Raw genomic sequence first — 24,529 nt, 5'->3', positions numbered from 1 at the left:
TGGCAGCATGTATGTCTTCTTTTGAAAAGTGTCTCTTCATGTGCCTTGCTCACTTTTTAATGGGATTGGTTTTTTTTTTTTTTTCTTATAAACTTTAAGTTCCTTGTAGATTCTGGATATTAGATATTTGTCTGATGTATAGTTTCCAAATATTTCCTCTCATTCTGTAGGTTTCCCATTCTGTTGATTTCCTCTCATTCTGTAGGTTTCCCATTGTTATTGTTGTTCATTTGTTTGCTTTTTTTTTCTCTGAAGAAGCTCTTTAGTTTAATTAGATTCCATTAGTCCAATTTTTTGCCTTTGTTGCAATTGCTTTCGGCATTTTCATCATGAAATTGTTGCCAGTTCCTAGGTCCAAATAGTATTAATATTTCCTAGGTTGCCAAAGTTTTAGATTTTACATTTAAGTCTTTAATCCATCTTGAGTTAAATTTTGTATACGGTATAAGTAAGGGGTCCAGTTTCAATCTTCTGCATATGGTTAGTCAGTTATCCCAGCACCATTTACTGAATAGAGAATCCTTTCTCCATTCTTGCTTTTGTCAGTTTTGTCAAAGATCAGATGATGGTAGGTGTGTAGCTTTTTTTCTGGGCTCTCTATTCTGTTCTGCGTGTCTACTTGTCTGCTTTTGAACCACTACCAGGCTATTTTGGTTACTGTAGCCTTGTACTACAGTTTGAAGTCAGGCAATGTGATTACTCCAGCTTTGTTCTTTTTGCTTAGGATTGCCTAGGCTATTCAGGCTCTTATTTGGTTCTGTATGAATTATAGAATAGTTTTTTTTCTTTTTTTCAGCTCTGTGAAGAATGTCATTGGCAGTTTGATAAGAATAGCATTGAGTCGCTAAATTGCTTTGGGCACTATGGTCATTTTAATGATATTTATTCTTCCTATTCACGAGCATAGAATGTTCTCTCATTTGTTTATGTCATCTCTGATTTCTTTAAGCAATGTTTTGTAATTCATATTGTAGAGATCTTTCACCTCCTGGCTAGTATTCCTAAATATTTTATTCCTCTCATGGCAATTGTGAATGGGACTGCATTCCTGATTTGGCTCTTGGCTTGGGTGCTATTAGCATGTAGGAATGCTACAGATGTTTGTACATTAATTTTGTATCCTGACGCTTTGTTGAAGTTGCTTACCATTTCCAGGAGTTTTGGGGCAGAGACTGTGGGGTTTTCTAGATACAGAATCATGTCATCTGCAAACAGGGATACTTTTACTTTCTCTCTTCCCATTTGGATTCTTTTTATTTCTTTCCCTTGCATGTTTGCTCTGGCCAAGACTTCCAATACTATGTTGAATAAGAGTGGTGAGAGTGGATATCCTTGTCTTGTTCCAGTTTTCAAGGGAAATGCTTTTAGCTTTTGCCCATTCAGTGTGATGTTGGCTGTGGTTTTGTCATAGATGACTCTCATTATTTTGAAGTATGTTCATTCAATGCCTAGTTTATTGAGGGTTTTTAACATGAAGGGATGTTGAATTTTACCGAAAGCTTTTTCTGCATCTACTGAGATAATCACATGGTTTTGTCTTTATTTCTGTTTATGTGATGAATCATATTTATTGATTTGCTTATGTTGAACCAACCTTGCATCCCAGGGATAAAGCCTACTTGATCATGGTGGACTAGCTTTTATATGTGCTGCTAGATTTGGCTTGCTAGTATTTTGTTGAGGATTTTTGCACCCATATTCATTAAGGATACTGGCCTGAAGTTTTCTTTTTTTTTTTTTGCTGTGTCTCTGTCAGGTTTTGGCATCAGGAAGATGCTAGCCTCATAGAGTGATTTGGTGAGGAATCCATCAGTTTTTTGGAATAGCTTCAGTAGGAATGGTGTCAGCTCTTTTTTGGTTCTACCAGATTTGTACATCTGGAAGAATTCAGCTGTGAATTGGTCTGGTCCTGGGCTTTTGGGGTGGTAGGCTATTAATTACTGATTCAATTTTGGATCTTTGTTATTGGTCTGTTAAGGGATTCAGTTTCTTCCTGGTTCAGTCTTGGGAGGATGTATGTATCCAAGAATTTATGGTTCTTAATTTTGCTAACATCTCCCTCTTCCCTCATCTTTTCCTCACCATCAATATAGCTGCATGCTGATATGGATTCCCCATGTAAATTTCTTTACAAAATTCAGAATAATTATGAATCAGTTGTACTATCTAGTTTTACAAAACTTAGTACAAAAATTGTAAGTTCTTACAAGTTTATGGAGGACAGAAAGCACAACTTTTTAAATTATTTATATCACCATGACAGTTTAGACATTTATCCTTTAGTAGCAATCTGATAAAATAATATTTCATGTAAATTACTACCAGTAACTAGTAAATAAATTTAGTAACACTAAAACATCTGCAAAAGATGCAATTTAGATAACTACTAAACTGTACCACTGATGTAACATTTTATATTCTTTCTTTTTAATTTTAAAGCAAGCAACAATTTAAAAAGAACAAATTTCAAAGTCAAAGATACTAATTATATTCAATAAACTATTTTTGGGGTAAAATAAAGTTTGAGCATGCTAAACCATTGCATCTCAAAGTTTGCCCTCTCTTTCTCACCATTTTACATGTGAAACACAAATCAAAATCCCAAGAAGTCACAGGAAAAAACAAAATTGAGGTAATTTTCATCCTTACCATCATTAGGCTATCATCCTTACCATCATTAGGCTGTCACTGCTTATTTCGACCTGTTTAAACACAAGACTATGTAGGACCAGAGCAGTCAAAATAGTGCCATCTGCACCCAAAGCTGGTGTGAAGAAGTCTGAACCCTGGAAGTCACGGTCAACTGAGTCCACTAGAGTTGATGGGCTACCTGCGTAACCAAGGTCTGTAAAATAACATCCATGTAGAGTACAGTGTTTTTTGAAGGAGACATAATAAATATGTGCTACTTAGAAGATTATATGTGTGCTGTGAAGAACAACCAAAACCTGAGCAATTGTTTAAAATTTAGACCAAAGAAATGTTTTTAGAGAAGAGTATTTTACCATGGGTATTGTTTACACATAGTAATTGTTGATGTAGTCATCATAAAGGCAGACAGATGTTTACTCAGTTTCATTATTGTTTCTAAATTCTGTACAAACAATGCATTTCCTTGAAGCCTGCACCTGGGAGTTCTGTTGCTGGACCTTGGTGCCAGAACTTGTGAATATGTGTTCCTTTGAACATATTTTATCTTTGTTATTTTAAGTAAAACTAAAGATGACTGAAAAGAAAACTAAATTCTTAGAAACAAGTTGGCGCTGCTGAGAAACAGTGGCCTTATGAGAAACCAAGTTCCTTCAAATAGGGAACGTCTGAAGTCCAGTGACATACTCCAGAGAGCTGTAATCTCATCATGGTGACAAGGGGTTATGCTTCATCTTACCTTTTCTGGCTTAGAGTTACAAAGACCTGTCTGTGAGGGAAAAGGGTACCTCTGTGTTGCAAACATACTCTCTCCTACTAAAGACAAAAAATCCCTTTTATAATGGCCATATCATCTATCAGAAAGCCATTCAATGGAAAACAGGGAGCAGCATCACTGTGGCCATTTAGATGAAGTCTGTGGCTACATGTTAACTGTGTATTTCCAGGGAGAGAAGTGTTGCTGGTCTCCAGATTTTTAACGTGTGAAGTATTGAAGAATCGGGAAAAAATGACCAGCAAAGACAACAACCATTTAAAAGAGTACTGCCTTATGTTTGCTATTTTGGATTGAGTGTCTCATAGAAAGCATGATATTTTTCTTATTATGCTGTAGCATGGATAACAAGTCTGTGGTTTTCATTCATTTAATAAAATCTAGAACACCAAGAGCTTACATTATATTGATAAGAGTGTATTTCTTTTCAGATGAGATGTTTAAAGCATTGCTATTAATAATGCTGTGTATAAAAGCTGTCTTTATTTATTCACAAATACAGCACAAACATCTTACTTGTCAAAAGGAAAGGATTTTCTTCTACTATAAAAAGATAATTAATTCAGGCTGGATAAACTTAATGGTGCATTTGCCATCTGGGCAAAGCAAAGAAAACACCAGTATGAAATTGTGTGAAGAAAAAATAATCAAAATATTAAATAAAAATATATGATAAACTTTATTTTGATTTCTTGAACAACAAATAATTTTCCACCATAAGTATTATGCTCATGCTCATTTGAAAAGAAATATAAAAAGCAATAAGTTATAGAAAAATACACAGCTCAGCTCAGATAAAATTTCAGGTAGTGTCTTCTTTTATTATTTTTACGTGTCAGTGATATATATAAAAAGGTTTTCCAGGACCTGCATATCTTCTTGTCTTTACCCATGAAGGACAGAAACACTTACCAATTAAAATAATGTAGATAAAAGCACTTTGTGAACTTTAAAGAATCATAAATGTATAAGACAATTGTCATTACCATCAACCTGGTGTGTCCTTAGCAGAATTCATAGACACACTGAGGGTTTTGCCTTTGTTAAAAACTGAATGTGGTTGATGATCATAATCTTTAAAACTCTTGAAAAGATGGTGCTTGTCATGCACAACCAACACGGTGACATTCTATCCTTACCTGTAGGCTCTTAGCTGTCACTTGTTCAAAAATGTTGCTTCTTTGTTATCGTCCCCTTAAACATATCAACTTTTATCTCTTCTAAGCTAATGTGTAGCCTAACTTTCTGAGTCCCTGGTTGTATGTAGCATAATTGTGCCTCAAAATCTCTCTCTCTCTACCCAGCCACACCTACCTTGCCTTTATTCATTCCCCATGTTTTAACTGTACCCTGTCATCACTCAGCAGAGCACCATCAGCATGCTCCTGTGCGTTCCTCTACCTCATTTTTCTTACAGAGAATAATTAGCCCCCCCATACAAAAAGTTTTCCCTGAAAATCTGAAACAAAGAAATCTTGAGCAAGAAGAACAAAACTGAAGGCATCATATTACCTGACTTCAAAATATGCTACAAAGCTATAGTAATTAAAACAATATGATACTTGTATAGAAACAAGCACACATACAAGTGAAACAAAGTAAAGAGCCCAGAAATAAATCCACACATTTATACTAACTGAATTTTGACAAAGGAGTTAAGAACATACAATGGAGAAAAGACAATTTCTTCAATAAGTCATGTTGAGAAAACCATATATCTACATGCAGAAGACTCTTATCTCACACCGTATATGAAAATCAACTCAAAACCAATTAAAGACTTAAATGTAAAGCTTGAACTTATAAAACTACCACCAAAGAAACCAATGGATAACAGCTCTATGTTGTCGGTCTGGGCACTGATTTTCTGGCTATAATCCCAATAGCAACAAAAGCAAAAATACACAAATTGGATGACATGAGCTAAAAAAAAAAATCTCCAGAGTAAAGAAGAAATATTTGCAAACCACATGTATGATAAGGAAGTAATATGAAAAATATGTAAAAACTCAGACAACTCAATAGCAAGTAAACAAATAGCTTGATTATAAAATGGGCAAGTACCTGCATAGATATTTTTAAAAGGAAAACATAAATGTACAACAGATATATGAAAAAATGTCCAACATCACTAATATTCAGAGAAATGCAAATTAAACCATAATGAAAAAGAAAAGATAACAAGAATTGGAGAGGATGCAGAAAAAAAGGAATATGCATTGTGGTGGGAATGTAAATTAGTATATCCATTATGGAAAACTTTTTGGAGGTTCCTGCCAAAAAGAAAATAGAACTACCACATGATCCAGCCATCCCATTTGAGGATATATAGTCAAAGGAAATGAATTCAGTATGTCAAAAAAAATCTGCACCCCTATGTTTATTGCAGTATTATTCACAACAGCCAAGATATGGAATCAACCTAACAGTCCATCAACAGAGAAATGGATAAGGCAAATATGGTATATTTACACAGTGGAACATTATTCATCCATAAAAAAGGAAGATCTTGTCATTTGCAACAACATGGGTGAACCTGGAAGACATGATGTTATGTGAAATAAGTCAGGCATGTAAAAACAAATACTTCATGATCTCATTCATGTATGTAATCTAAAAAAGTTGATCTTAAGAAGTAGAAAGTAAAACGGTGATCATCAGAAGATAAGGTAGTGGTGGGGGAGCAGATTGGGGAGATGTTGGTCAAAGCTTGCAAAATTTCAATTAATAGTAAAAACAAATTCAAGGGATAGATCGTAAAACATGGAGACTATAATGTTGTATTTTATTCTTGAAAAATATTAAGAGAGCACATTTTATGTGTTCTCACAACAACTGCGTGAGGAAATGTACATGTTGGTTGGTTTGGTTTGGTCATTCTGATAGATGTGTTTTGGAATGTCATGTTGTGCATGATAAATATGTATAATTTTATTTGTCAATTAAAAAAGCAAAACAAAAACAAAAAACTTGTTATCACTGAAAAGTAATCTAGAAAGTCCTTTTTTCAAGAAGCCATCCCTATATTAAGATTTTGATGACAGATAAATTCTGTCAGTCTTCAGAATTCAATGCTGGATTTATTTATTTTTAAAAATTTATTCAAATTGATATATTAAGTTTTAAGTGTTTATTGTGTACAATATGATGTTTTGAAATACATATACATTGTGGAATGGATAAATCTAGGTAATTAACAAATACACTACCTTACTTGGGTGTCATTTCTGTGATAGGAACACCTAATGTCCATTCTCTTAGCATTTGTCAAGAGTACAATATGTTGCCATTAACCATAGTCACTATACGGTACAATAAATGTCTTGAAATTATTCCTTCTACCTAACTATAAATACATATCGTTTGACCAACATCTCCCTAACCCTCCCTCCCTGCATAAATGCCCCAGCCTCTGGTAACCACCACTGTATTCACTACTTCCTGAGATCAACTTATTAATATACCACATATGAGTGAAATCATGCAGCATTTGCCTTTATGTGCCTGGATTATTTCACTTAACCTAATGTCTTCCAGGTTCATCCATGATGTAGTGAATGACAAGAAATTCTTTATTATGGCTAAATAATGTTGCATTTTGTATATACACCACATTTCTTTATCCATTCATCTGCTGATGGACTGACTCCGTATCTTGGCTATTGTGAATAATGCTGTGATAGACATCAGAGTGCAGACATTTCTTTCACTGATTTTATTTCCTTTGGGTATATATTCAAAGCAATGGGATTGTTGTATCAAAAGGTAGTTGTATTTTTAATTTTCTGAGAAACCTCCATAAAGTTTTACATAATGGTTATAACTAATTTACATTCTCACCTACAGAGTGGCAGGGTTCCCCTTTCTTTACATCTTTGCAACTTTTGTTAACTTTTAAAAAAATAATACTCATTCTAACAGGTGTGAGAGTATAACTCGTTGAGATTTGGATTAGTGATGTTGAGCATTTTTTTCCATATATCTCTTGGTCATTTGTATGTCTTCCTTTAAGAAACAGATCTCTGGCCCGGCGCGGTGGCTCACGCCTGTAATCCCAGCACTTTCAGAGGCCAAAGTGGGCGGATCAGCTGAGGTCAGGAACCAGAGACCAGCCTGACCAACATGGAGGAATCCCATCTCTACTAAAAATACAAAAGTTAGTTGGGCATGGTGGTGCATGCCTGTAATCATAGCTACTCAGGAGGCTGAAGCAGGAGAATTGCTTGAACCCAGGAGGCGGAGGTTGCCAGGAGCTGAGATCACGCCATTGCACTCCAGCCTTGGCAACAAGAATGAAACTCTATCTAAAAAGAAAAGAAAAGAAATAGATCTCTGTTCAGGTCTTTTGTTCATTTATTAATTGGGTTACTTGATTTCTTGTGATTGAGTTGAGTTTCCTATATATTTTGGATATTATTCCCTTATCGGACGTATAGTTTGCAAATAATTTCTACTATTATGTCGGAGTTCTCAAACTCTGTTGATTGTTTTGCTGTACACTTTTAAATCCCATTTGTCTACTTTTTATTTTGTTGCCTGTCCTTTTTGAGATCATAACCAGAAAATAAAATAATTTCCCAGACCAAATGTCATGGAGTTTTCACTCTATGTTTTCTTTTGGCAATTTCACAGTTTTGATTCTCACGTTTAAGTCGGTAGTCTGTAACCCATTTTCAGTTGAGTTTTTGATGTGATGTAGGATAAAAGTCTATTTTTTGAATGTGGGTATTCGTTCTCTCAACACCATTTTTTGAAGAAATCATCCTTTCCCATTGTGTGTGTGTGATACTATTGATCTTGATTCTTTTGTTCCATTAATTTCAGTGTCTCTTTTTTTTTTTTTTTTAATTATACCATGCTGTTTTGGTACTGTCAGAAAGCTGTACTGCTATTGGTTATTGTATTTGGTACTATTATAGCTTTTTAGTGCATTTTGAAGGCAGGTAGTGTAATGCCTTCAGCTTTGTTCTTTTTGTACTTCTTTGGCTATTCACGGTCTTTTGGGATTCCTTATGAATTTGGAATTCTGTTTCTGTGAAGAATAACATTTCTATTTCAATGGACATTGCATTAAATCTGTAGATCACTTTGGGTAGTATAGACATTTAACTATATCAATTCTTTCACTCCCTGAACCTGGGATATGTTTCCATTTATTTTTGTCTTTTTCAATTTCTTTCATCAATGTTTTCTATCTTTTAGTGTAGCACTTTCATTTCTTTGGTTAAGGTATTTCTAACCATTTCATTTTTAATTTTGAGCTATTATAAATGAGACTGCTTGATTTCTTACTGAATTTGTTTATTAGTCGTAATAGTGTTTTGGTGGAGTCTTTAGGGTTCTCTACATATAAAATTACACCTTCTACAAGAACAGATAATTTAACTTCTTCCTTTTCAATTTGGATGCCTTTTATCCCTTTTATCTCTTTCTCTGGCCTAACTGCTCTGGCTAGAATTTCCAGTACTGTGTTGAATAGAAGAGGCAGGTCGGGAGTCCTTTCCTTGTTTCTGACCTTAGAGAAAAACATTTCAACTTCCCCCTTTTAGTGTAATATTAGATGTAGATTTTTCATATATGGTGTTTATTGTGTTGTAGTACATTCCTTTAATATCTAATTTTTTGAGAATTTTTTTAAGTGAAGGAATGCTGAATTTTGTCAAATGTGTTTTCTGCATCAATGGAAATCGTATGGTTTTTGTCCTTATTTCCATTAATGTGATGTATCATGTCTTTCGATTTGCTTAAGTTGAACCATCCTTTCATCCTTAGAATGAATCTCACTTGATCATGACTAATAATCTTTTTAATGCTGGTGTTTTGTTGAGGATTTTGCATCTATATTCATCAGAGATATTGACCTATGGTTTTTTTTTGTTGTTGTTGTTCTGATTTTGTCTGGTTTTGGAATCAAGGTAATGTTTACCTTATAAAATGAGTTTGGAAGGATTCTCTCTTCTTCAATTTTTTTGAAGAGTTTGGGAAGAATTGATGTAAGTTATTGTTTCAATGTTTGGCAGAATTCAGCAGTGAAGAGTGGACTTTTCTGTTATAGGAGGCTTTTTATGGGTGTTTCAATCTCCTTACTCCTTACTCATTATTGATCTGTTGAGATTTTCTTTCTTCATAACATAGTCTTGCTAGGCGGTATATGTCCAAGAATTTATCCATTTCTTCTAGATTACTCAATCTGTTGGTAATTGTTCACAATAATGTCCTATGATCCTTTTTATTTCTGTGGTATCAGTTGTAATGTCTCCTTTTTCATCTCTGATTCTGAGTGTTCTCTCTTTTTTCCTTTGGTCTAGTGAAAGGCTTGTTGAATTTTTTAAAAATTCAACTCTTTATTCAACTTTTCTACTGTTTTTTTTTTTCTAGTTTCCATTATTTTTAATTTCTCCTCTATCTTTATTATTTCCTTCCTCTGAGTAATTTTGAGTTAGTTCTTTTTTCTCTAGTTTCTTAAGGTGCAACATAGTTTATTTGAAATATTTCTCTTTTTTGATATTGATATTTATTGATAAAAACTTTTTATCAATAAAAAGTGTCTCATAAGTTTTTTCTGTGTCTCATAAGTTTCCATTTATATTTGTCTTGAGAAATTTTTAATTTTTTTATTGACTCATCGGTTGTTCAAGAACATGTTGTTTAATTTCTGTGAATTTGTAAATTTTGCAAATTTCTCATTATTGATTTATTGTTGTATACCATTGTGATCAGAAAAGATACTTGATATTATATCAACCTCGTTAAATTTGACAAGACTTGTTTTATGGCCTAACATATTATCTAATCTGTTTTGGAGAATGTTCTATGTTCCGTTGAGAAGAAGGTGTATTCTACAACTGTTGGGTAGGATGTTCTTTTTTATGTCTGATAGGTCCAGTTGGTCTAGAGTGTAGTCTAAATCCAATGTTTCCTTTTGGATTTTCTGTCTGGATGCTCCATCCACGCTGAAAGTGAAGTGTTGAAGTTCTTTATTCCTGTTGTATTGTAGTCTATCTCTTCCTTCAAAGCTATTAATATTTGCTTTATATATTTAGTTGCTCTGATGTTGGGTGCATATATACTTACAATTGTTGTATACTCTTGATGAATCCTTTATCATTATATAGTGACTTTCTTGGCACTTTTTACAGTTTTTGTCTTAATGTCTGTTTTATCTGATGTAAGTACAATAACTTTTACTTTCTTTTAGTTTCCATTTGTGAAGAATATTTTTTTAGATCTCTTCACTGTGTGTCCTTATAGGTGAAGTGAATCTCTTTTAGGTAGCATATAATTGGGTTTTGGTTTTGTATCATTTATCCATTCTGTGTCTTTTGATTGTAGAATTTAATCAATTCATATTCAAGGTAATTATTGAGTTAGGACTTATTATTAGGACTAATTATTGGGTTAGGACTTATTGTTTCCTTTTTGTTAATTGCCTTTCTTTTTGTAGATCTTTTCTTCCTCTCTTACTATCTTTCTTTGTGATTAAGTGATTTTTTTGCTAGTAGTATGCTTTGATTCCTTTAATTCTATTTTTAATTTCTCTATTATGGGTTTTTGTCTTGTGGTTCCCAAAAGGTTGACCAAAAATCTTATGAAGGTTATTTTAAGCTAACAACTTACCTTTGATCACACATATACAGACACAAAACTCTACACTTTCACTCCATCCCCTTTGATTTTGAATTTTTGATGTTACAGTTTACATCTTTTTATATTCCATATCCCTTAGTTAATATTGTGCTATTATTTTTACTACTTTTATCTTTTAACCTTCATACTACAGATATAAATGATTTGCACACCACCATTATAGTATTAGAGTATGTTAAATTTGACTGCATACTTACTTTTACCAGTAAGTTTTATACTTTCAGATATTTTTTGTGTTACTCATTAATATCCTTTTCTTTCAGCTTGATGAACTCATTTTATCATTTCTTGTAAGACAGGTCTGGTGGTGATTAACTCATTTAGTTTTTCTTTGGTTGGGAGTTTTTATATTGTCTTCATTTCCAAAGGGCAGCTTTTCTGGGTACAATATTCTTGGTTAATAATATTTTTTCTTTCAGTATTTTGAATCATCCCACTCCTTCCTGACCTGTAAGTTTTATGCTGAGAAGTCTGCTGCTAGGTGTACTGAAACTTCTTTACATGTTATTTGTTCCCTTTCTCTTGATTTCAGGATCCTTTCTTTGTCTTTGCTCTTTAACAGTTTGCTTATAGTATGTATTGGGATAGTTAGTCTTGTTTGGATTGACTCTGATGTTAGGTATCAGTGAAAAATTATATGCTCATTTCTTTCTCTTTCTCACAAGCAGATGGTATCTCTCTGTGCTATGTGCCTAGGGTTGGTGAGGGTGTGTGGGTAATGCAAATAATATAAAATCATTCTTTCTACTCTCTTTGATGCATCTTTTCTTATTATTATGCTATAATCAGACACTGTAATCTCTCACCTGGTTTCCTTAGCCATTTTGAAGGTACTTTCATGTATGGATAGTTGTTCAAATTGATCTTTCTGTGGACAGAGGCAATACCTGAAGAGAGCTATTCCATCACTTCCTCAGCTCTCCTCCCCAATTATGGATTCGTATGTTAATTGTCCTGACTTCAGCCTCTCAAATTATATACACTACTAAAAGGCTTGTTGTTTTGGACAGTGAGCAGGTAATTACTTGCTGAAGTTTATGCCCATTAAGTTGAAAAGAATTCATTAAATGAGTGCGATGATGAGGCCCATGTAAGATGTTGTTATTAGAAATTGTTTTATTAACTTGGGATTTAGTGGTAAGGGAATTTTGACTTCACCTCTTTTCTTGACAGTAGAATAATACGTTCTGTATGTTTTATGCATGTCAGAGTAAGTCTCATTTCTTTTGTTCAGACAGCAAATTCTTACTAGCGCCTAACCAGTTGATACTTTTCTTATCGGCTTCCTCTTTTAGTTCTTTCATTTAGCCTTGCTTTACTGTTATTCCTTCCACTCTATGAAAATGCCATGATCCTTCCTGACTGAAGGTTTTGGTAGGCTGTTTTGCTGATGGACTCTTCCCACTTCACCCCAGATAAGTCCTAATCATAATTCATAGTTGACCTCAGATATCACTTTCTCAAAGAGATTCTGATTCCTTGAATGAATCAGATCCTCCCATTATATGTTCTTCTGGTGGTGTTCATTAGAAATGATGGTAAGTGAATACATTCTCAAGTTATTAGTTTAATAATATGGCTCTTCTGCTGAAATGAAATCTCTATGAGGGCTGAGACTATGCTTTCTATTCACAGCTAGAACTGTAGCATCTAACAATGTTCACATACAGTAGGTTTTCAAGAAAGATGCTTTCAGTGTGACGAAAGGAGAGAATTTGTTAATTAAAGAAAAAGTGATGATGACAATGAAGACAAATAACCTGTTGGGTGACCCTGGACTCTCTGATGACAATATTCTGAAAGTGTTGACACCTTTGTATAAATTTTCAATTCTACTTGTCTAACAATTTCTTCTTCAGTTCCTCTAATTGTCATTTTGAAGTACAGGATTGAAGAAGTAAAATATAGAATAAAATAATTAGCCTTTATTAATAATTCATTAATTATTCTTCTGTGTGTCATCTGATAGATTATACAATTACAATTAGGATACTGCTTAATTAAAAGCTAAAGTTTACCTTGCATAATCAATTTCTTACTAAGGACGCAATTCAGTCATCAGACACATTCAGAAACATTGAACCAAACCTCTATGGAAATGAGATATTCTCTGTGCAAAATATTTATATATGGCATGCATACATTAACCATGGCTCACAAGGAATGCAAAGAGCTTAGGCTAAGCCTGACATAACACAGATGAAGGAACTAAAATGCACTCTCTAGTATTTTTGTGCTAAGTTGGGGGAGAAGGGAGGGAACAACCACACTACTTGATTTTCATATTGTATATGTTGGTTGACCTTATGAGTTATTGAATTTGATGGCCATAAACAGTAGCACATCAAAACACGTGATCCCCTCTCACAAAAACAGTAGCAAAAGAAGAAAAGTAATTCTGTGACTTACTCTTCTAAGATAAAAAAATTGAGAGTATATAATACTAGCTTTGTGATTAAGTTTTAAAATTCTCTGGGCTCAACAATTATTTTATTTTATTTCATTTCATTTCATTTTATTTCATTATTTTATTTCATTTCATTTTATTTCATTTTGAGACAGTCTCACTGTGTCCCCCAAGCTGGAGTGCAGTGGCCTGATCTTGGTTTACTGCAAACTCCGCCTTCCGGGTTCATGCTATTCTCCTGCCTCAGCATCCCAGTAGCTGGGACTACAGGCCCCCGCCACCACGCCTGGCTAGTTTTTTGTACTTTTAGTACAGACGAGGTTTCACCGTGTTAGTCAAGATGGTCTTGATCTTCTGACCTCGTGATCCACCTGTCTCGGCCTCCCAAAGTGCTGGGATTACAGGTGTGAGCCACCGTGCCTGGCCTGGGCTCAACAATTATATATTGGTTCTGTTTACATTTCCATGCCCTCTGCCTTCTAGCCCTTTTGTTCATTGTCAGGGAGAATGTAGTGATAATATTCTGTCATCTGTCTTTTTCTTTACCGAAATTAAGAAAAGATAAAAACAAAATTCATCAATATAACTTCGGACTGTATGTCCTATTGTTACGCTTATCTTTACTATTTGAGTTTCTAAGTATATGTTTCTGTGCTTCCTTTATTATATGTTCCATATGGAAGATATTTTCAGCATTTAAGGCAGTAAATGAGACATAAACACAGTATCCTCTAGGCAAATGACATTGGGTTAGTTAATTAAGGAAGATAGTTCAAACAGGCAGATTTTGAATCCAAAGGAAAGACTGATTTTCTAAAGAATATAAGCATGAAAAATAAAATTTAGATTGTTTTACACTATTATTTTGTTTCTTCAGTTAACTAATAGTATTTTAAAGTAGTTGCAGATCTATGCTTTGAGTTTTCTAAGATCAGCTGAAGTGATCCATATCGAGTAACTAATGTAAGAATTTAAATTTTGAGCCCTGGTGAATTCCAAGTTTTAAGCCCACTTGTATGCCTATGTAACCAAAATGAACTATCGATCACTATAAAATATTATTTGTAACGTGACTGGCATTATGAGTTTCCTTCCCCCATTCTCAGGAAGACTAACATTCCCTTAAAGACTGAACTGGAAACTTAGAGATGAAAATGGTACACTTTTCCTCCTCTCCCTAATAGAAAAAGATACATAAAGCAAAACAAAAATACAGGTATATTAAAAATACTATCTCAATTGAAATAAAAAAATAAATAAACTTCCACAATCCAAGACTTTTAAGAGTGGCTGCCAAGTACTATTTTTTCTGTACTGAGATTAGGTAAGAAGCTGAGAGCCAATACATGATTATTGAAAGTCAAATAGGATACAGATTTCTTCTAAACTTTCTCAGAAGGTATTTATAAGCACCATTTGACTAAAGCAATAAGACCCATGTACATGGATAGGGCACTGGGGTGATAGAAGAATGTTTCAACAGAGAACCTGTTTTTACTGTGGAATGGAGAGAAATCGAATTCTTAAGAGATAATTTCCCATCCCACAGTCACTCAGTGAGTATTACCAGAATTGAATTAAGATGAAATAAATGTATAATAAAACAAAAATATTCCATCTTTATTATAGTTCCATTAGAAGAGAGCTTGCTAATTTTAGACAGTGTAGTCCAAAAAATATAAACAATTATTTTCTGTGAGATAACAATGGCTCCAACAAATCAACAAGGCTTTTTAAAAATTATGTAAACATGGCAAAAAGAATGTGAAAATAAAATACCTGTATTTGGGAAAGCATGAAATATAAACACTGTCACTATTAGTTTTCTATACCAGGGGCATCCAATCTTTTGATTTCCCTGGGCCATATTGGAATAAGAAGAATTGTCTTGGGCTACACTTTAAATACACTACCACTAATGACAGCTGATGAGCTAAAAATGAGATTTATGAATTTGTGTTGGGCCACATTCAAAGTTGTCCTGGGCCGCATATGGCCTGCAATCCATGGGTTGGACAAGCTTGCACACCATTCTGCCTATCAGTAGAAGTTTATTATTGCCACCACCACCAAGATTTACTGATGGACATTATATGCCGGTTATTGCAATTTCTTTATTTCATAACAGTTGCTTTATAGATCAATAACTAAATTACAGTGTAAAGAAGAGGATTCACATATAGTTCTTCTTTTTCTTATTGAGAACAAATTCTTCCTCTGTTTGCAATGCTTAGTAAGGAAGTCAATGAGAGCCAGTAGTCAGTGGTTCCACACTGGCAGGAGCATACCAACATAGCTGTTGACCTGCAGCATTGGTACCCATCCCCGCCACTACATAATTTGACCCTTAAACAAATGCTATTTTGCGATAATAGGTAAAATATCAGTGCGACTTCAAATAATAACACTTGTACATGTTTTTATTCAACATTTTACATTATTCCACAAATATGTACAATTTCAATAATAAATTAAAAACAAATGAGTAAAGTAAGTCTGAGAGAAGTTCATAGTCACTATATTACTTAATGACATTTTTCTGCCTTCATTTCTAAGAGTTCATCTGATCCAAAGTCCGATCATCTTCTTGACAGAAAAACTTGTTTTGACAGCACTTTTGAAATGCCGAGTGTTTTGTTATGTCTAAGCAGCAGAGTGATGTTCGTTAGTAACAGAAACACTTTATAAAGAATCAGTTGCAATCAAGAAGTGTTGATGAACATTTGGACAATATGTACAAAACTCTGCAAAAATTCTGTAATATTTTTTTCCTCTAGTTCCTCACATTCTTTGCATCCAGATTCTGTTATATTCTGCAAAATATAAAGAAAGATTAAATTGGCAATTTATAATTAAATTAAATATACATTCATGGGAATGGGAATATCATATCGTTTGAACCATATGGTGAGGTCTTGAGATATGAAAACTTTAGTAAATAAATAGCATATTAGGAAGAATTATGAGAAAAGAGAACTGGGAGATTTGATATATGTTTATTTTTCCAATAATGGGTTAAGGACATTGAGAAAAATAAGCTGTGTCTGTCAGACCATGGAGTTCCTGCTTTGAGCCCTTCAATGGTTTCCTATCATCTGCTTTTAGCATAAAGACTATGCCTCCCTGCATAGCACACAGGCTCTTCATGAGCTATTCCTTACCTATTTATTTCACATATACCCCGTGCCTCAATGTTATGCTCTAGGAACACTGAGTGAGCATCTGGCTTTCCTTGCCATGCACAGCTTACTATTAGATGCCTCTCTGCCTTTGCTTTTCTCTCTGTTACATTCTTTCATATTTTAGCTGCTGCTACTTACACTTAAGATTATTCAGGTACTCATTTAGGGAGGCTTCTCTGAACCCCTGGGTTCCCAGTGCTGGTACTCAATGTCCCATCTTTACATCTCAGAACCTCTTATTTAGACCTCTCTCACAACATCTAATGTATTCTATTCATATTATGAAGTTTTACTCTTTTTATACTATAATACTATTCTCTAAGCTCTCTACCAGAAGGGCAAAGCCAGTATGTTTATTTCTCTAGCATTCAGCACAGGGCCTGATGCACTGTAATCACCCACTGGTTGAATTGAGCCATTTAGGTGAATACCACAAATTGTTATAATTCAAACATAGTTTTATGGATAACTAGAATGTTCCAAATGTAGCAATTAAGAATAAACTTTTTAGAGATCATCTGAACCATGACGGCTGTGCCAGCAAAAATAAAAATTAGATTTTATATCCATTAACTATTTGGAATTCAGCATCACTAACATTTATCAAGCACATCCTCTATGCCAAGCACTGTCATATTTCATATAATGCTGTCCTATTTGATCCTGAAAATAATCATGTCAGCTAGGAAGACAGAGATATTGACTCATCTCAACTGACATAATCAACTGAAATTCTTCACATCCAGGTCTTCTGACTGTGCAGTCCTGCCCACCCATTCCAGCATGTATATCACACTCTGCCATGATGAGCATTCACATTAAAGAGCTCATCATTTATTTTGCCATGAGTTATCTGTTGCATGGCTCACTCTTTCCACCAATAAGATGGAGATAACATCATAAGAGTATTATAAACCTTAATAAATTCATTTCATACATATATAAAGTATTGAATATATATGAGACACTGTTCTGGGAATTTGGATATAGTACTAATAAAAAACAAAAACACTCATCCCTTTTAAGCTGACATTCTCGTAGGGAAAAATAGACAATACTCATTATATAAAATATATCGTATTCCAGATATGGGACATGCAGACAAGAGGACAGGGAGTACTCAAATAGGGAGGGGATTACAATTGTAAACAGGTAAATCACTGAGAAGGTTACACTGAAGCAAAGACATAAAGCAGCATTGTATTTTTAGAGAAAAGTCAAGGTGTCCACCCACACAAGTTCAGGGTCTTTGCACTTTCAGTTGTGTCTGCCTGAACATATGTCCCTAGATACCCTTAAGGCTCATTCCCTCACATCTTTGTTAAATGGCAGCTTATTAGTTCAGCCTACCCTAACTGGAGCCCCAGTCCCCCTACCCTGCCTCCTTTTTCACCACTGGGCTTCATAAATAACTAACTTATTACTCATTTGCTGAGTGGTTGGTTTATTTCTGTTTCCTCCCTCTTTAACAGCAGGGATTATGGGTATTTTTTCATACTGTCTCCTGAGGGCTAAAAAGTATTTATGAAATGAACTAATTTGATTATGCCTCTTTGTTACAAAACTGCTTTCTCTCTACCTTGCTTTGGCCACTGGTGTTTTGCCATGAAAGTCATAATTCTTTGCACTTCAGGGCCTTTGCACAGCTGATGCCCCAGCCTATCATATGAGTACCTAGAATTTGCTTTCCTGGAACCCTCTACTGCTAAAGTTGCCTGGAATGTCCCAGATTATACTCAAATTATTAATATTTTCATTGTTATCCTTTTAAAGTATTTATCTTCTCATGAGATAACAGACTCTGAAGAGAGACTGCTCGGGTAAGAATTGTGGCTCCTCATTTTGCTAGCTGTATAAACTGGAGCAAGTGATCCAAGCTCTCAGTGCTACAATTTCTTCAGCATTCAAATAGAAATAAAGATAACTATCTCACAGATTTGTCATGAGGATTAAATGAATTAACAATTTAAAGCTCAAAGAACAGTGTCTGCCACACTGTAATAACTCAATAAATGTGAGTTACTATTATTGATGTTAGACACTTGAGTATGTAATTAGATTAATGTCTATCCACTGCACCTGACAATAAACACCTTGAGGTCAGTGACCTGTCTGTCTGGTTTGCAACTATAATTCTAGCACTGAAGCACACTACCTGGCATGATTCTGTAAATGTTTGTCTACTGAATAAATCATTGAACAGTTTAGCATTGTGTGCATGCTGGAGTTGGTGCCACTTTTGGATGCCATTCCACTGGAAAAGGACTCCTTCTCCTAAGTGCCCCTTAGGAGGATCTGCTTATCCATGAACGACTTCTCCAAATCAGGCCCAAAACATAAGATGCAACTCTGAGCAACTGTTGGAAAACTCACCCCATTAGAAGACAAGATGTTGTTTGCTAGGATGATAAGATTTTCTACTGTATCATGAATATCTGTATCTCCAGACTCATGTGAAATAACTTGCAACTCCAAGAGAAAGCACTTCATTGCTGTTACTTTGCAACTGGGCTAAAAATAAAAGTTAAAAAGAACAATTAATTTTTTGTGATTATTAATTTTCATACTGATGTAATTTTGATTTTCAAAAAGTTAATCCAAATATTTTATAAAGATACACAATATCCTTAAGAAATTTTACATAGGAGGCAGCTTAATTTTTTTTCTTTTGGCTTTGAAATAAAAAACAAAACAAACCAACAAAACACAATCAAGAAGGATGGCAATATCGTACAGAACATGAAACTAGAAAATGTAGAAATAGTGGCCAGTTTTTCTCACTGAGCACATTTCCCCTGTGGAAAGGGTAATAATACTGGCCTTAGACTCTGAAAATATCAACATAGACAGTGCATTTGTAAGAAGTTTTAGAATCAAATTGTGTTGTTAACATTTTAAATAGTGGTAGCTGCTAATTATACTATTCTTTCAAGTTCTACAGTTCCAGAGGGAGAGAAGCAATTCCAAGAAATTTATTAGAAAAATCAAAGCAGGACTAATGTCCACTCACAGGCTGGCCAAATCAGAAAAGGCTCTTAGGTGCCACAAAAATATGTTTTCCACAACATTTACTTTAACAAGAACTTAAAGAAAGGAAACAAGGAATATCTAGGGATTTGACCATTATTTGACTTTGTGTTCTCAATACCTTGCACAGTGCCTGGGAGCCTGCAGGCACTTCACAAATGCTTACTGAATGGATGAAAAAATGAAGAAATATACCCATGTGCCCAGCACTGGTAATATTCCTTAACCCCGACAGTCACTGCTTAGGATTGAAAGACAAATACTGTCACCGTATCAGCAGTAATAAAACTGAGCTTCAGAAATGTTTAGCAATTTCCAAGGTAACACAAGTAAAAAGTGGTGGAGTCCGTTTTTAAATCTAAACTTCAGTCTAAGGTTGTTTCTATAACCCATGGGTTGCAAAGTTATCTTATTGCAGAAAAGCAATCTCAGGATGCTGAATTTGGTGGTTAATTGACTACTTTCCATTTTACAAAAAATGCAGAGAAAAACAATACATGCTGTAGCCAGAGGAGGGAGACAATTTCTTTGTGCAGCAGCATGACCCAATTGGTTGGTGAATATCTCTTTTTTCTAGTTTCTGGCTATGGTTTCTTTCCAATGCTTAGAAAGTTATCTATGTAAGAGAAGTTCTAATTGAAGAATAATGGAGGGAGGACATAGAGTTTGTTTTCCCTGAGGTGAAGTTGGGCATTCATTTCTTGGTTTTAGTAACAATCCCGAAGGGAAGGACCACCACCAAAATGACAAATCCTACATGCCTTAGTAAATGTCAATGTATTAATGAAATCAGTTCAAAATCACTTTTCAATTCTAATAAGTTTCATGGGTTATGTTTCTTTTCTCACATAAAGAATAATTAATCAGAATCTTTTTCTGACAAATGTAGAGAACCATGTAAAATGCAGAACATGGATGACTTTAAGCAATTTATGGAAAATATGATTGCAGATGGTGACACATTACAGCATTGGAAATAACTGGTATGTCGGCTACTCTTAAATTGACTAAGTTAATCTGATTTTTGCATCTAATTGCATTATGATGCAACTGTATCACAAAAACTTTTAATGCATCTTGTTTGACATTGAGGGAAAAGACTTTTTTAATATTTTGATTTGGCACCATTACAAAAATATCGTTTATGTAGCTATCTGCCCCCAAGTCCCATCTCAACAATCACTAATAAAACTCATTGATCATAGATTATAGAAACACACCAAAAGTTAGATTTTAAAACTACACATATTTTAGTTGTTACAAAAATATACTTTTAAAAACTTTGATAATGAGACAAATAGCAATTTTGAAAAAAGTATACTCACGTGAACATCACTTTCTGTATATAAAGTAGCATCAATATGCATAGACTGGAAGGAAACAAAATTAGACAATATTAAAAACTATGCTCTGCTTTAGATATTATAAGCACAACCTACTGAAAACATTAAATTGTTTTTAATTCATTTATTTATTTTGAGATAATTTAAAATTTATATGAAACTGTAAGAGTAAATACAGAGAGATCTTGTGTACTCTTCAACAAGCTTCCCCCAGTGGTAACATCTTCTATAACCACAGTACAGTATTACAATCAGAAAAATGGCATTAATACAATGCAGTCACCTTGTTCAGATTTCACAAGTTTTATGTGCCACAGTGTGTGTGCATGCATATGTGTGAAGTTTTATTCAATTTTATCACTTGCATAGATTCACATCACCACCACCACAGTTAAGACACAAAATAGTTCCATCACCACAAGGATTATCCTGCTATTCTTTCATAACCAAAGTCACCTTTCTCCCCATACATACCTCATCATCACCCAATCTCTCTAAATTCTGGCAACCACTTCTCAGCTCTCCATTCCTATAATTTTATCATTTCAAGAATGTTACATAAAGGGACTCATATCGTATGTAACCTTCTGAAATTAGCTTTTAAAAGAATTGATAGACATTTTTATGAATCATTTAGGTTTACAGAAAAACTAGCAGAAAGTACAAAGACTTATACACCCCTTTGTCCTCCACCCCAGTTTCCCTATTGTTAATATCTTACATTAGTGTGGCGTGTTTGTTATACTTGGTGAGTCACTATTATGATCTTAGCTATATAGAATATTAGGGCTCATTATTTGTTTTGTATGTTCTACAGGTTTTGACAAATGTATAATGCCACCCATCATCATATATTAACATTTTCACTGCTTTAAAAGTAGTCTGTGCTCTGCCTAGCCATTTCTCCCTCCCTCCGAACCCTTGGCAACCACTGATCTTTTTATTGTCTCCATAGCTTTGCCTTTTTCAAAATGTCATAGTTGGGATCATACAGTGTGAAGCCTTTTCGGATTGGCATCCCTACCTTTCACTTAACAATATGGCTTTGAAGGTTTCTCCATTTATTTTCATGGCCTGATAGCTTATTTCTTTTTATCAATGGATAATATTCTGTTTTATAAATGTACCACAGTTTCTTTATGAAGATTGGCTTTTTTCACTCATCATAATCCGTGGAGATCCACCCACCTTGTGGGTATCACTAGTTTGTTCCTTTTTATTACTCTGTAGTATTCCCTGACATGATACGCCACAGTTTTTACAACGAAAGCACATTTGTTTCCAGTTTTTGGCAGTCATGAAGAAATCTCTATGAACATTCGTGCACATATTTTTGTGTGCACATAAGTTTTCATTTATTGAGGATGAATGTCTAAGAGTACAGTTGTTGGAATGTAAGGCAAATGCATGTTTTGTTTCATAGGATGCTGCCAAACTATTTTATACAGTGGCTGTATCATTTTACATCATCACCAGCAATGTATGTGTATGGACGATCCAGTTTCTCCACATCCTTGCCAGCATTATCACCCTTGTTTATTTATATTTACTTAGCATCATTACTTTTTTTTATTTTGTACATGCTTATAGTTGCATGTAATAATATGTCATTGTAGTTTTAATTTGAATTATTTTCTAAACAAAATATACCCATTTTTAGTACTTTCCCTCCAAAAAACTTGGGGCAATGTATAATTTTCCTTTCCAATCTGCATGCCTTTTATTTATTTATTTTTCTCATATAGTTTTTCTCTCCTGCTTTATAATTTGGCTAATCTTCCAATATTATTGCTATGGTTTGAATGTCCCCTGCAAAATTCAGGTTGAAACTGAATCCCCAGTATGGCAGTATTGAGAGGTAATTGGATCACAATGGCTCTGCCCTCACGAACGGATTATTCCACTCATGGATTAAAGTATCAATGGGTTATTATGGAAGCGGAACTGGTAGTTTTATAAGAAGAGGAAGAGAGACCTGAGCTAGCACAATAGCACATTCAGTCCCTTGCATGTGATGCTTTGTGTCACCTCTGGACTCCAGACAGCCCCCACCAGCAGGAAGGCCCTCACCAGATATGGCTTCTCAACCTTGAACTTTTCAGTCTCATAACCATAAGACATAAATTATTTTCTTTATAAATTACCCATTTCAGGTATTCTGTTATAAGCAACAGAAAACTCAGACAATTATGTTGAGTAAAAGTGGTGGGAGAAGATATTCCTGCCTAGTTTCCAGTCCCAGCAGAAAAGCATTCAGTCTTGTACTCACCATTAAGTATGGTGGTAGCTCTAGACTTTTTGAACATGTTTTGTATTAAGTTGAGACAGTTCTCCACACCTACTTTGCTAAGAAATTTTATCTTCGATAGGTGTTATATCAGTCTGCCAGGGCTGCCATAAAAAGTACCAAGGACTTGGTGACTTAAATAATAGAACTTTATGTTCTCACAGTTCAGGAGGCTAGAGGTCTGAAATCAGGGTACCAGCAGGGTTGGTTCTTCAGAGTCCTCTCTCCTTGGTTTATAGGTGGCCATTTTCTCCCAGTGTCTTCACATGGTTTTCTGTCTCTGTGTATCTATATCCTTATCTGTTTTTCTAAAGACACCAGTCATATTGGATTAGGACCTGCCCTAATGACCTCTATTAACTGACCCTATCTCAAAATATAGTCACATTTTGAGATATTGGCAATTAGTACTTCAACATATAAATCCAGGTGGCATATGGCGGGACACAGACCATGAGAGGTGTTGTATTTTATCAGATACCTTTTCTACATATGATTTTCTTCTTTAGCCTGTCAATATGGTAGATTACATTGCTTGATTTTCAAATAATTGAGCAAGACTTGCGTACCTGAAATAAATCTCACTCAATCATGGTGTATAATTCTTTTTATACACTGCTGAATTTGATTTGTTAATATTTTATTGGGCATTTTAATATCTAAGTTAATGGGTGATATTTTTGTAGTTGTCTTTTTTAGTAATGTCTCTATTTGGTTTTCGCATCAGAGCAATACTGCCCTCCTAAAATCAACTGGAAAATGCTCCTTCCTCTTCTATTTTCTAGAAGAAACTGTACAATTGTTGTTAGCACTTCTCTAAATATTTGATAGAATGTTTCAGTGTAACCAGCAGGCTTGGAAATCCCTTTCTGGGAGCTTGTGTATGATGAATTCAATGTATATAGTGATTACAGGAGTGCTTGGATTGTCCATTTCATCTTCATATGTTTTGGTAGTTTGTGGTTTCTGAAGAATTGGTCCGTTTCCTCTAAGTTGTCAGATTTGTGAGCATAAAACTGTTCATGGTTTTCCTTATTATCCTTCTAATGACTGCAGATTCTGTAGTGACAGCCTCAAATTTCATCCCTGAGATCTGTGTCTTCTCTCTTTTTATTTCTGTCATTCTTATTAAAGATTAATTGTATTGATTTTCCAAATAACCAGTTTTATATTTCATTACTTTTTTCTACTGTTTTCTTGATTTCAATTTCA

The 24,529-nt window shown here is 34.4% G+C and overlaps 1 protein-coding gene across 4 annotated transcripts in view; it reads right to left on the bottom strand.

Annotated features, from left to right (window-relative positions):
- Positions 1-15,055: 15,055 nt before the first annotated feature.
- Positions 15,056-24,529, bottom strand: part of IL15 (interleukin 15) — a 100,941-nt gene continuing 91,467 nt past the window's right edge. For all 4 annotated transcript variants that reach the window (XM_011955813.1, XM_011955814.1, XM_011955815.1 and 1 more), the window contains 3 exons: positions 21,013-21,057; positions 19,034-19,171; positions 15,056-16,291 (listed from right to left, as the gene is read on the bottom strand). In XM_011955813.1, coding sequence (XP_011811203.1) covers positions 16,181-16,291; positions 19,034-19,171; positions 21,013-21,057 — 294 coding nt within the window. In that variant the 3' untranslated portion in view covers positions 15,056-16,180. The remainder of the gene's footprint in view (positions 16,292-19,033; positions 19,172-21,012; positions 21,058-24,529) is intronic.

This window comes from Colobus angolensis, unplaced genomic scaffold (genome assembly GCF_000951035.1).
Source record: "Colobus angolensis palliatus isolate OR3802 unplaced genomic scaffold, Cang.pa_1.0 Scaffold400, whole genome shotgun sequence".
NCBI lineage: Eukaryota > Metazoa > Chordata > Mammalia > Primates > Cercopithecidae > Colobus > Colobus angolensis.
This window is presented reverse-complemented; position numbering and strand designations above follow the sequence as displayed.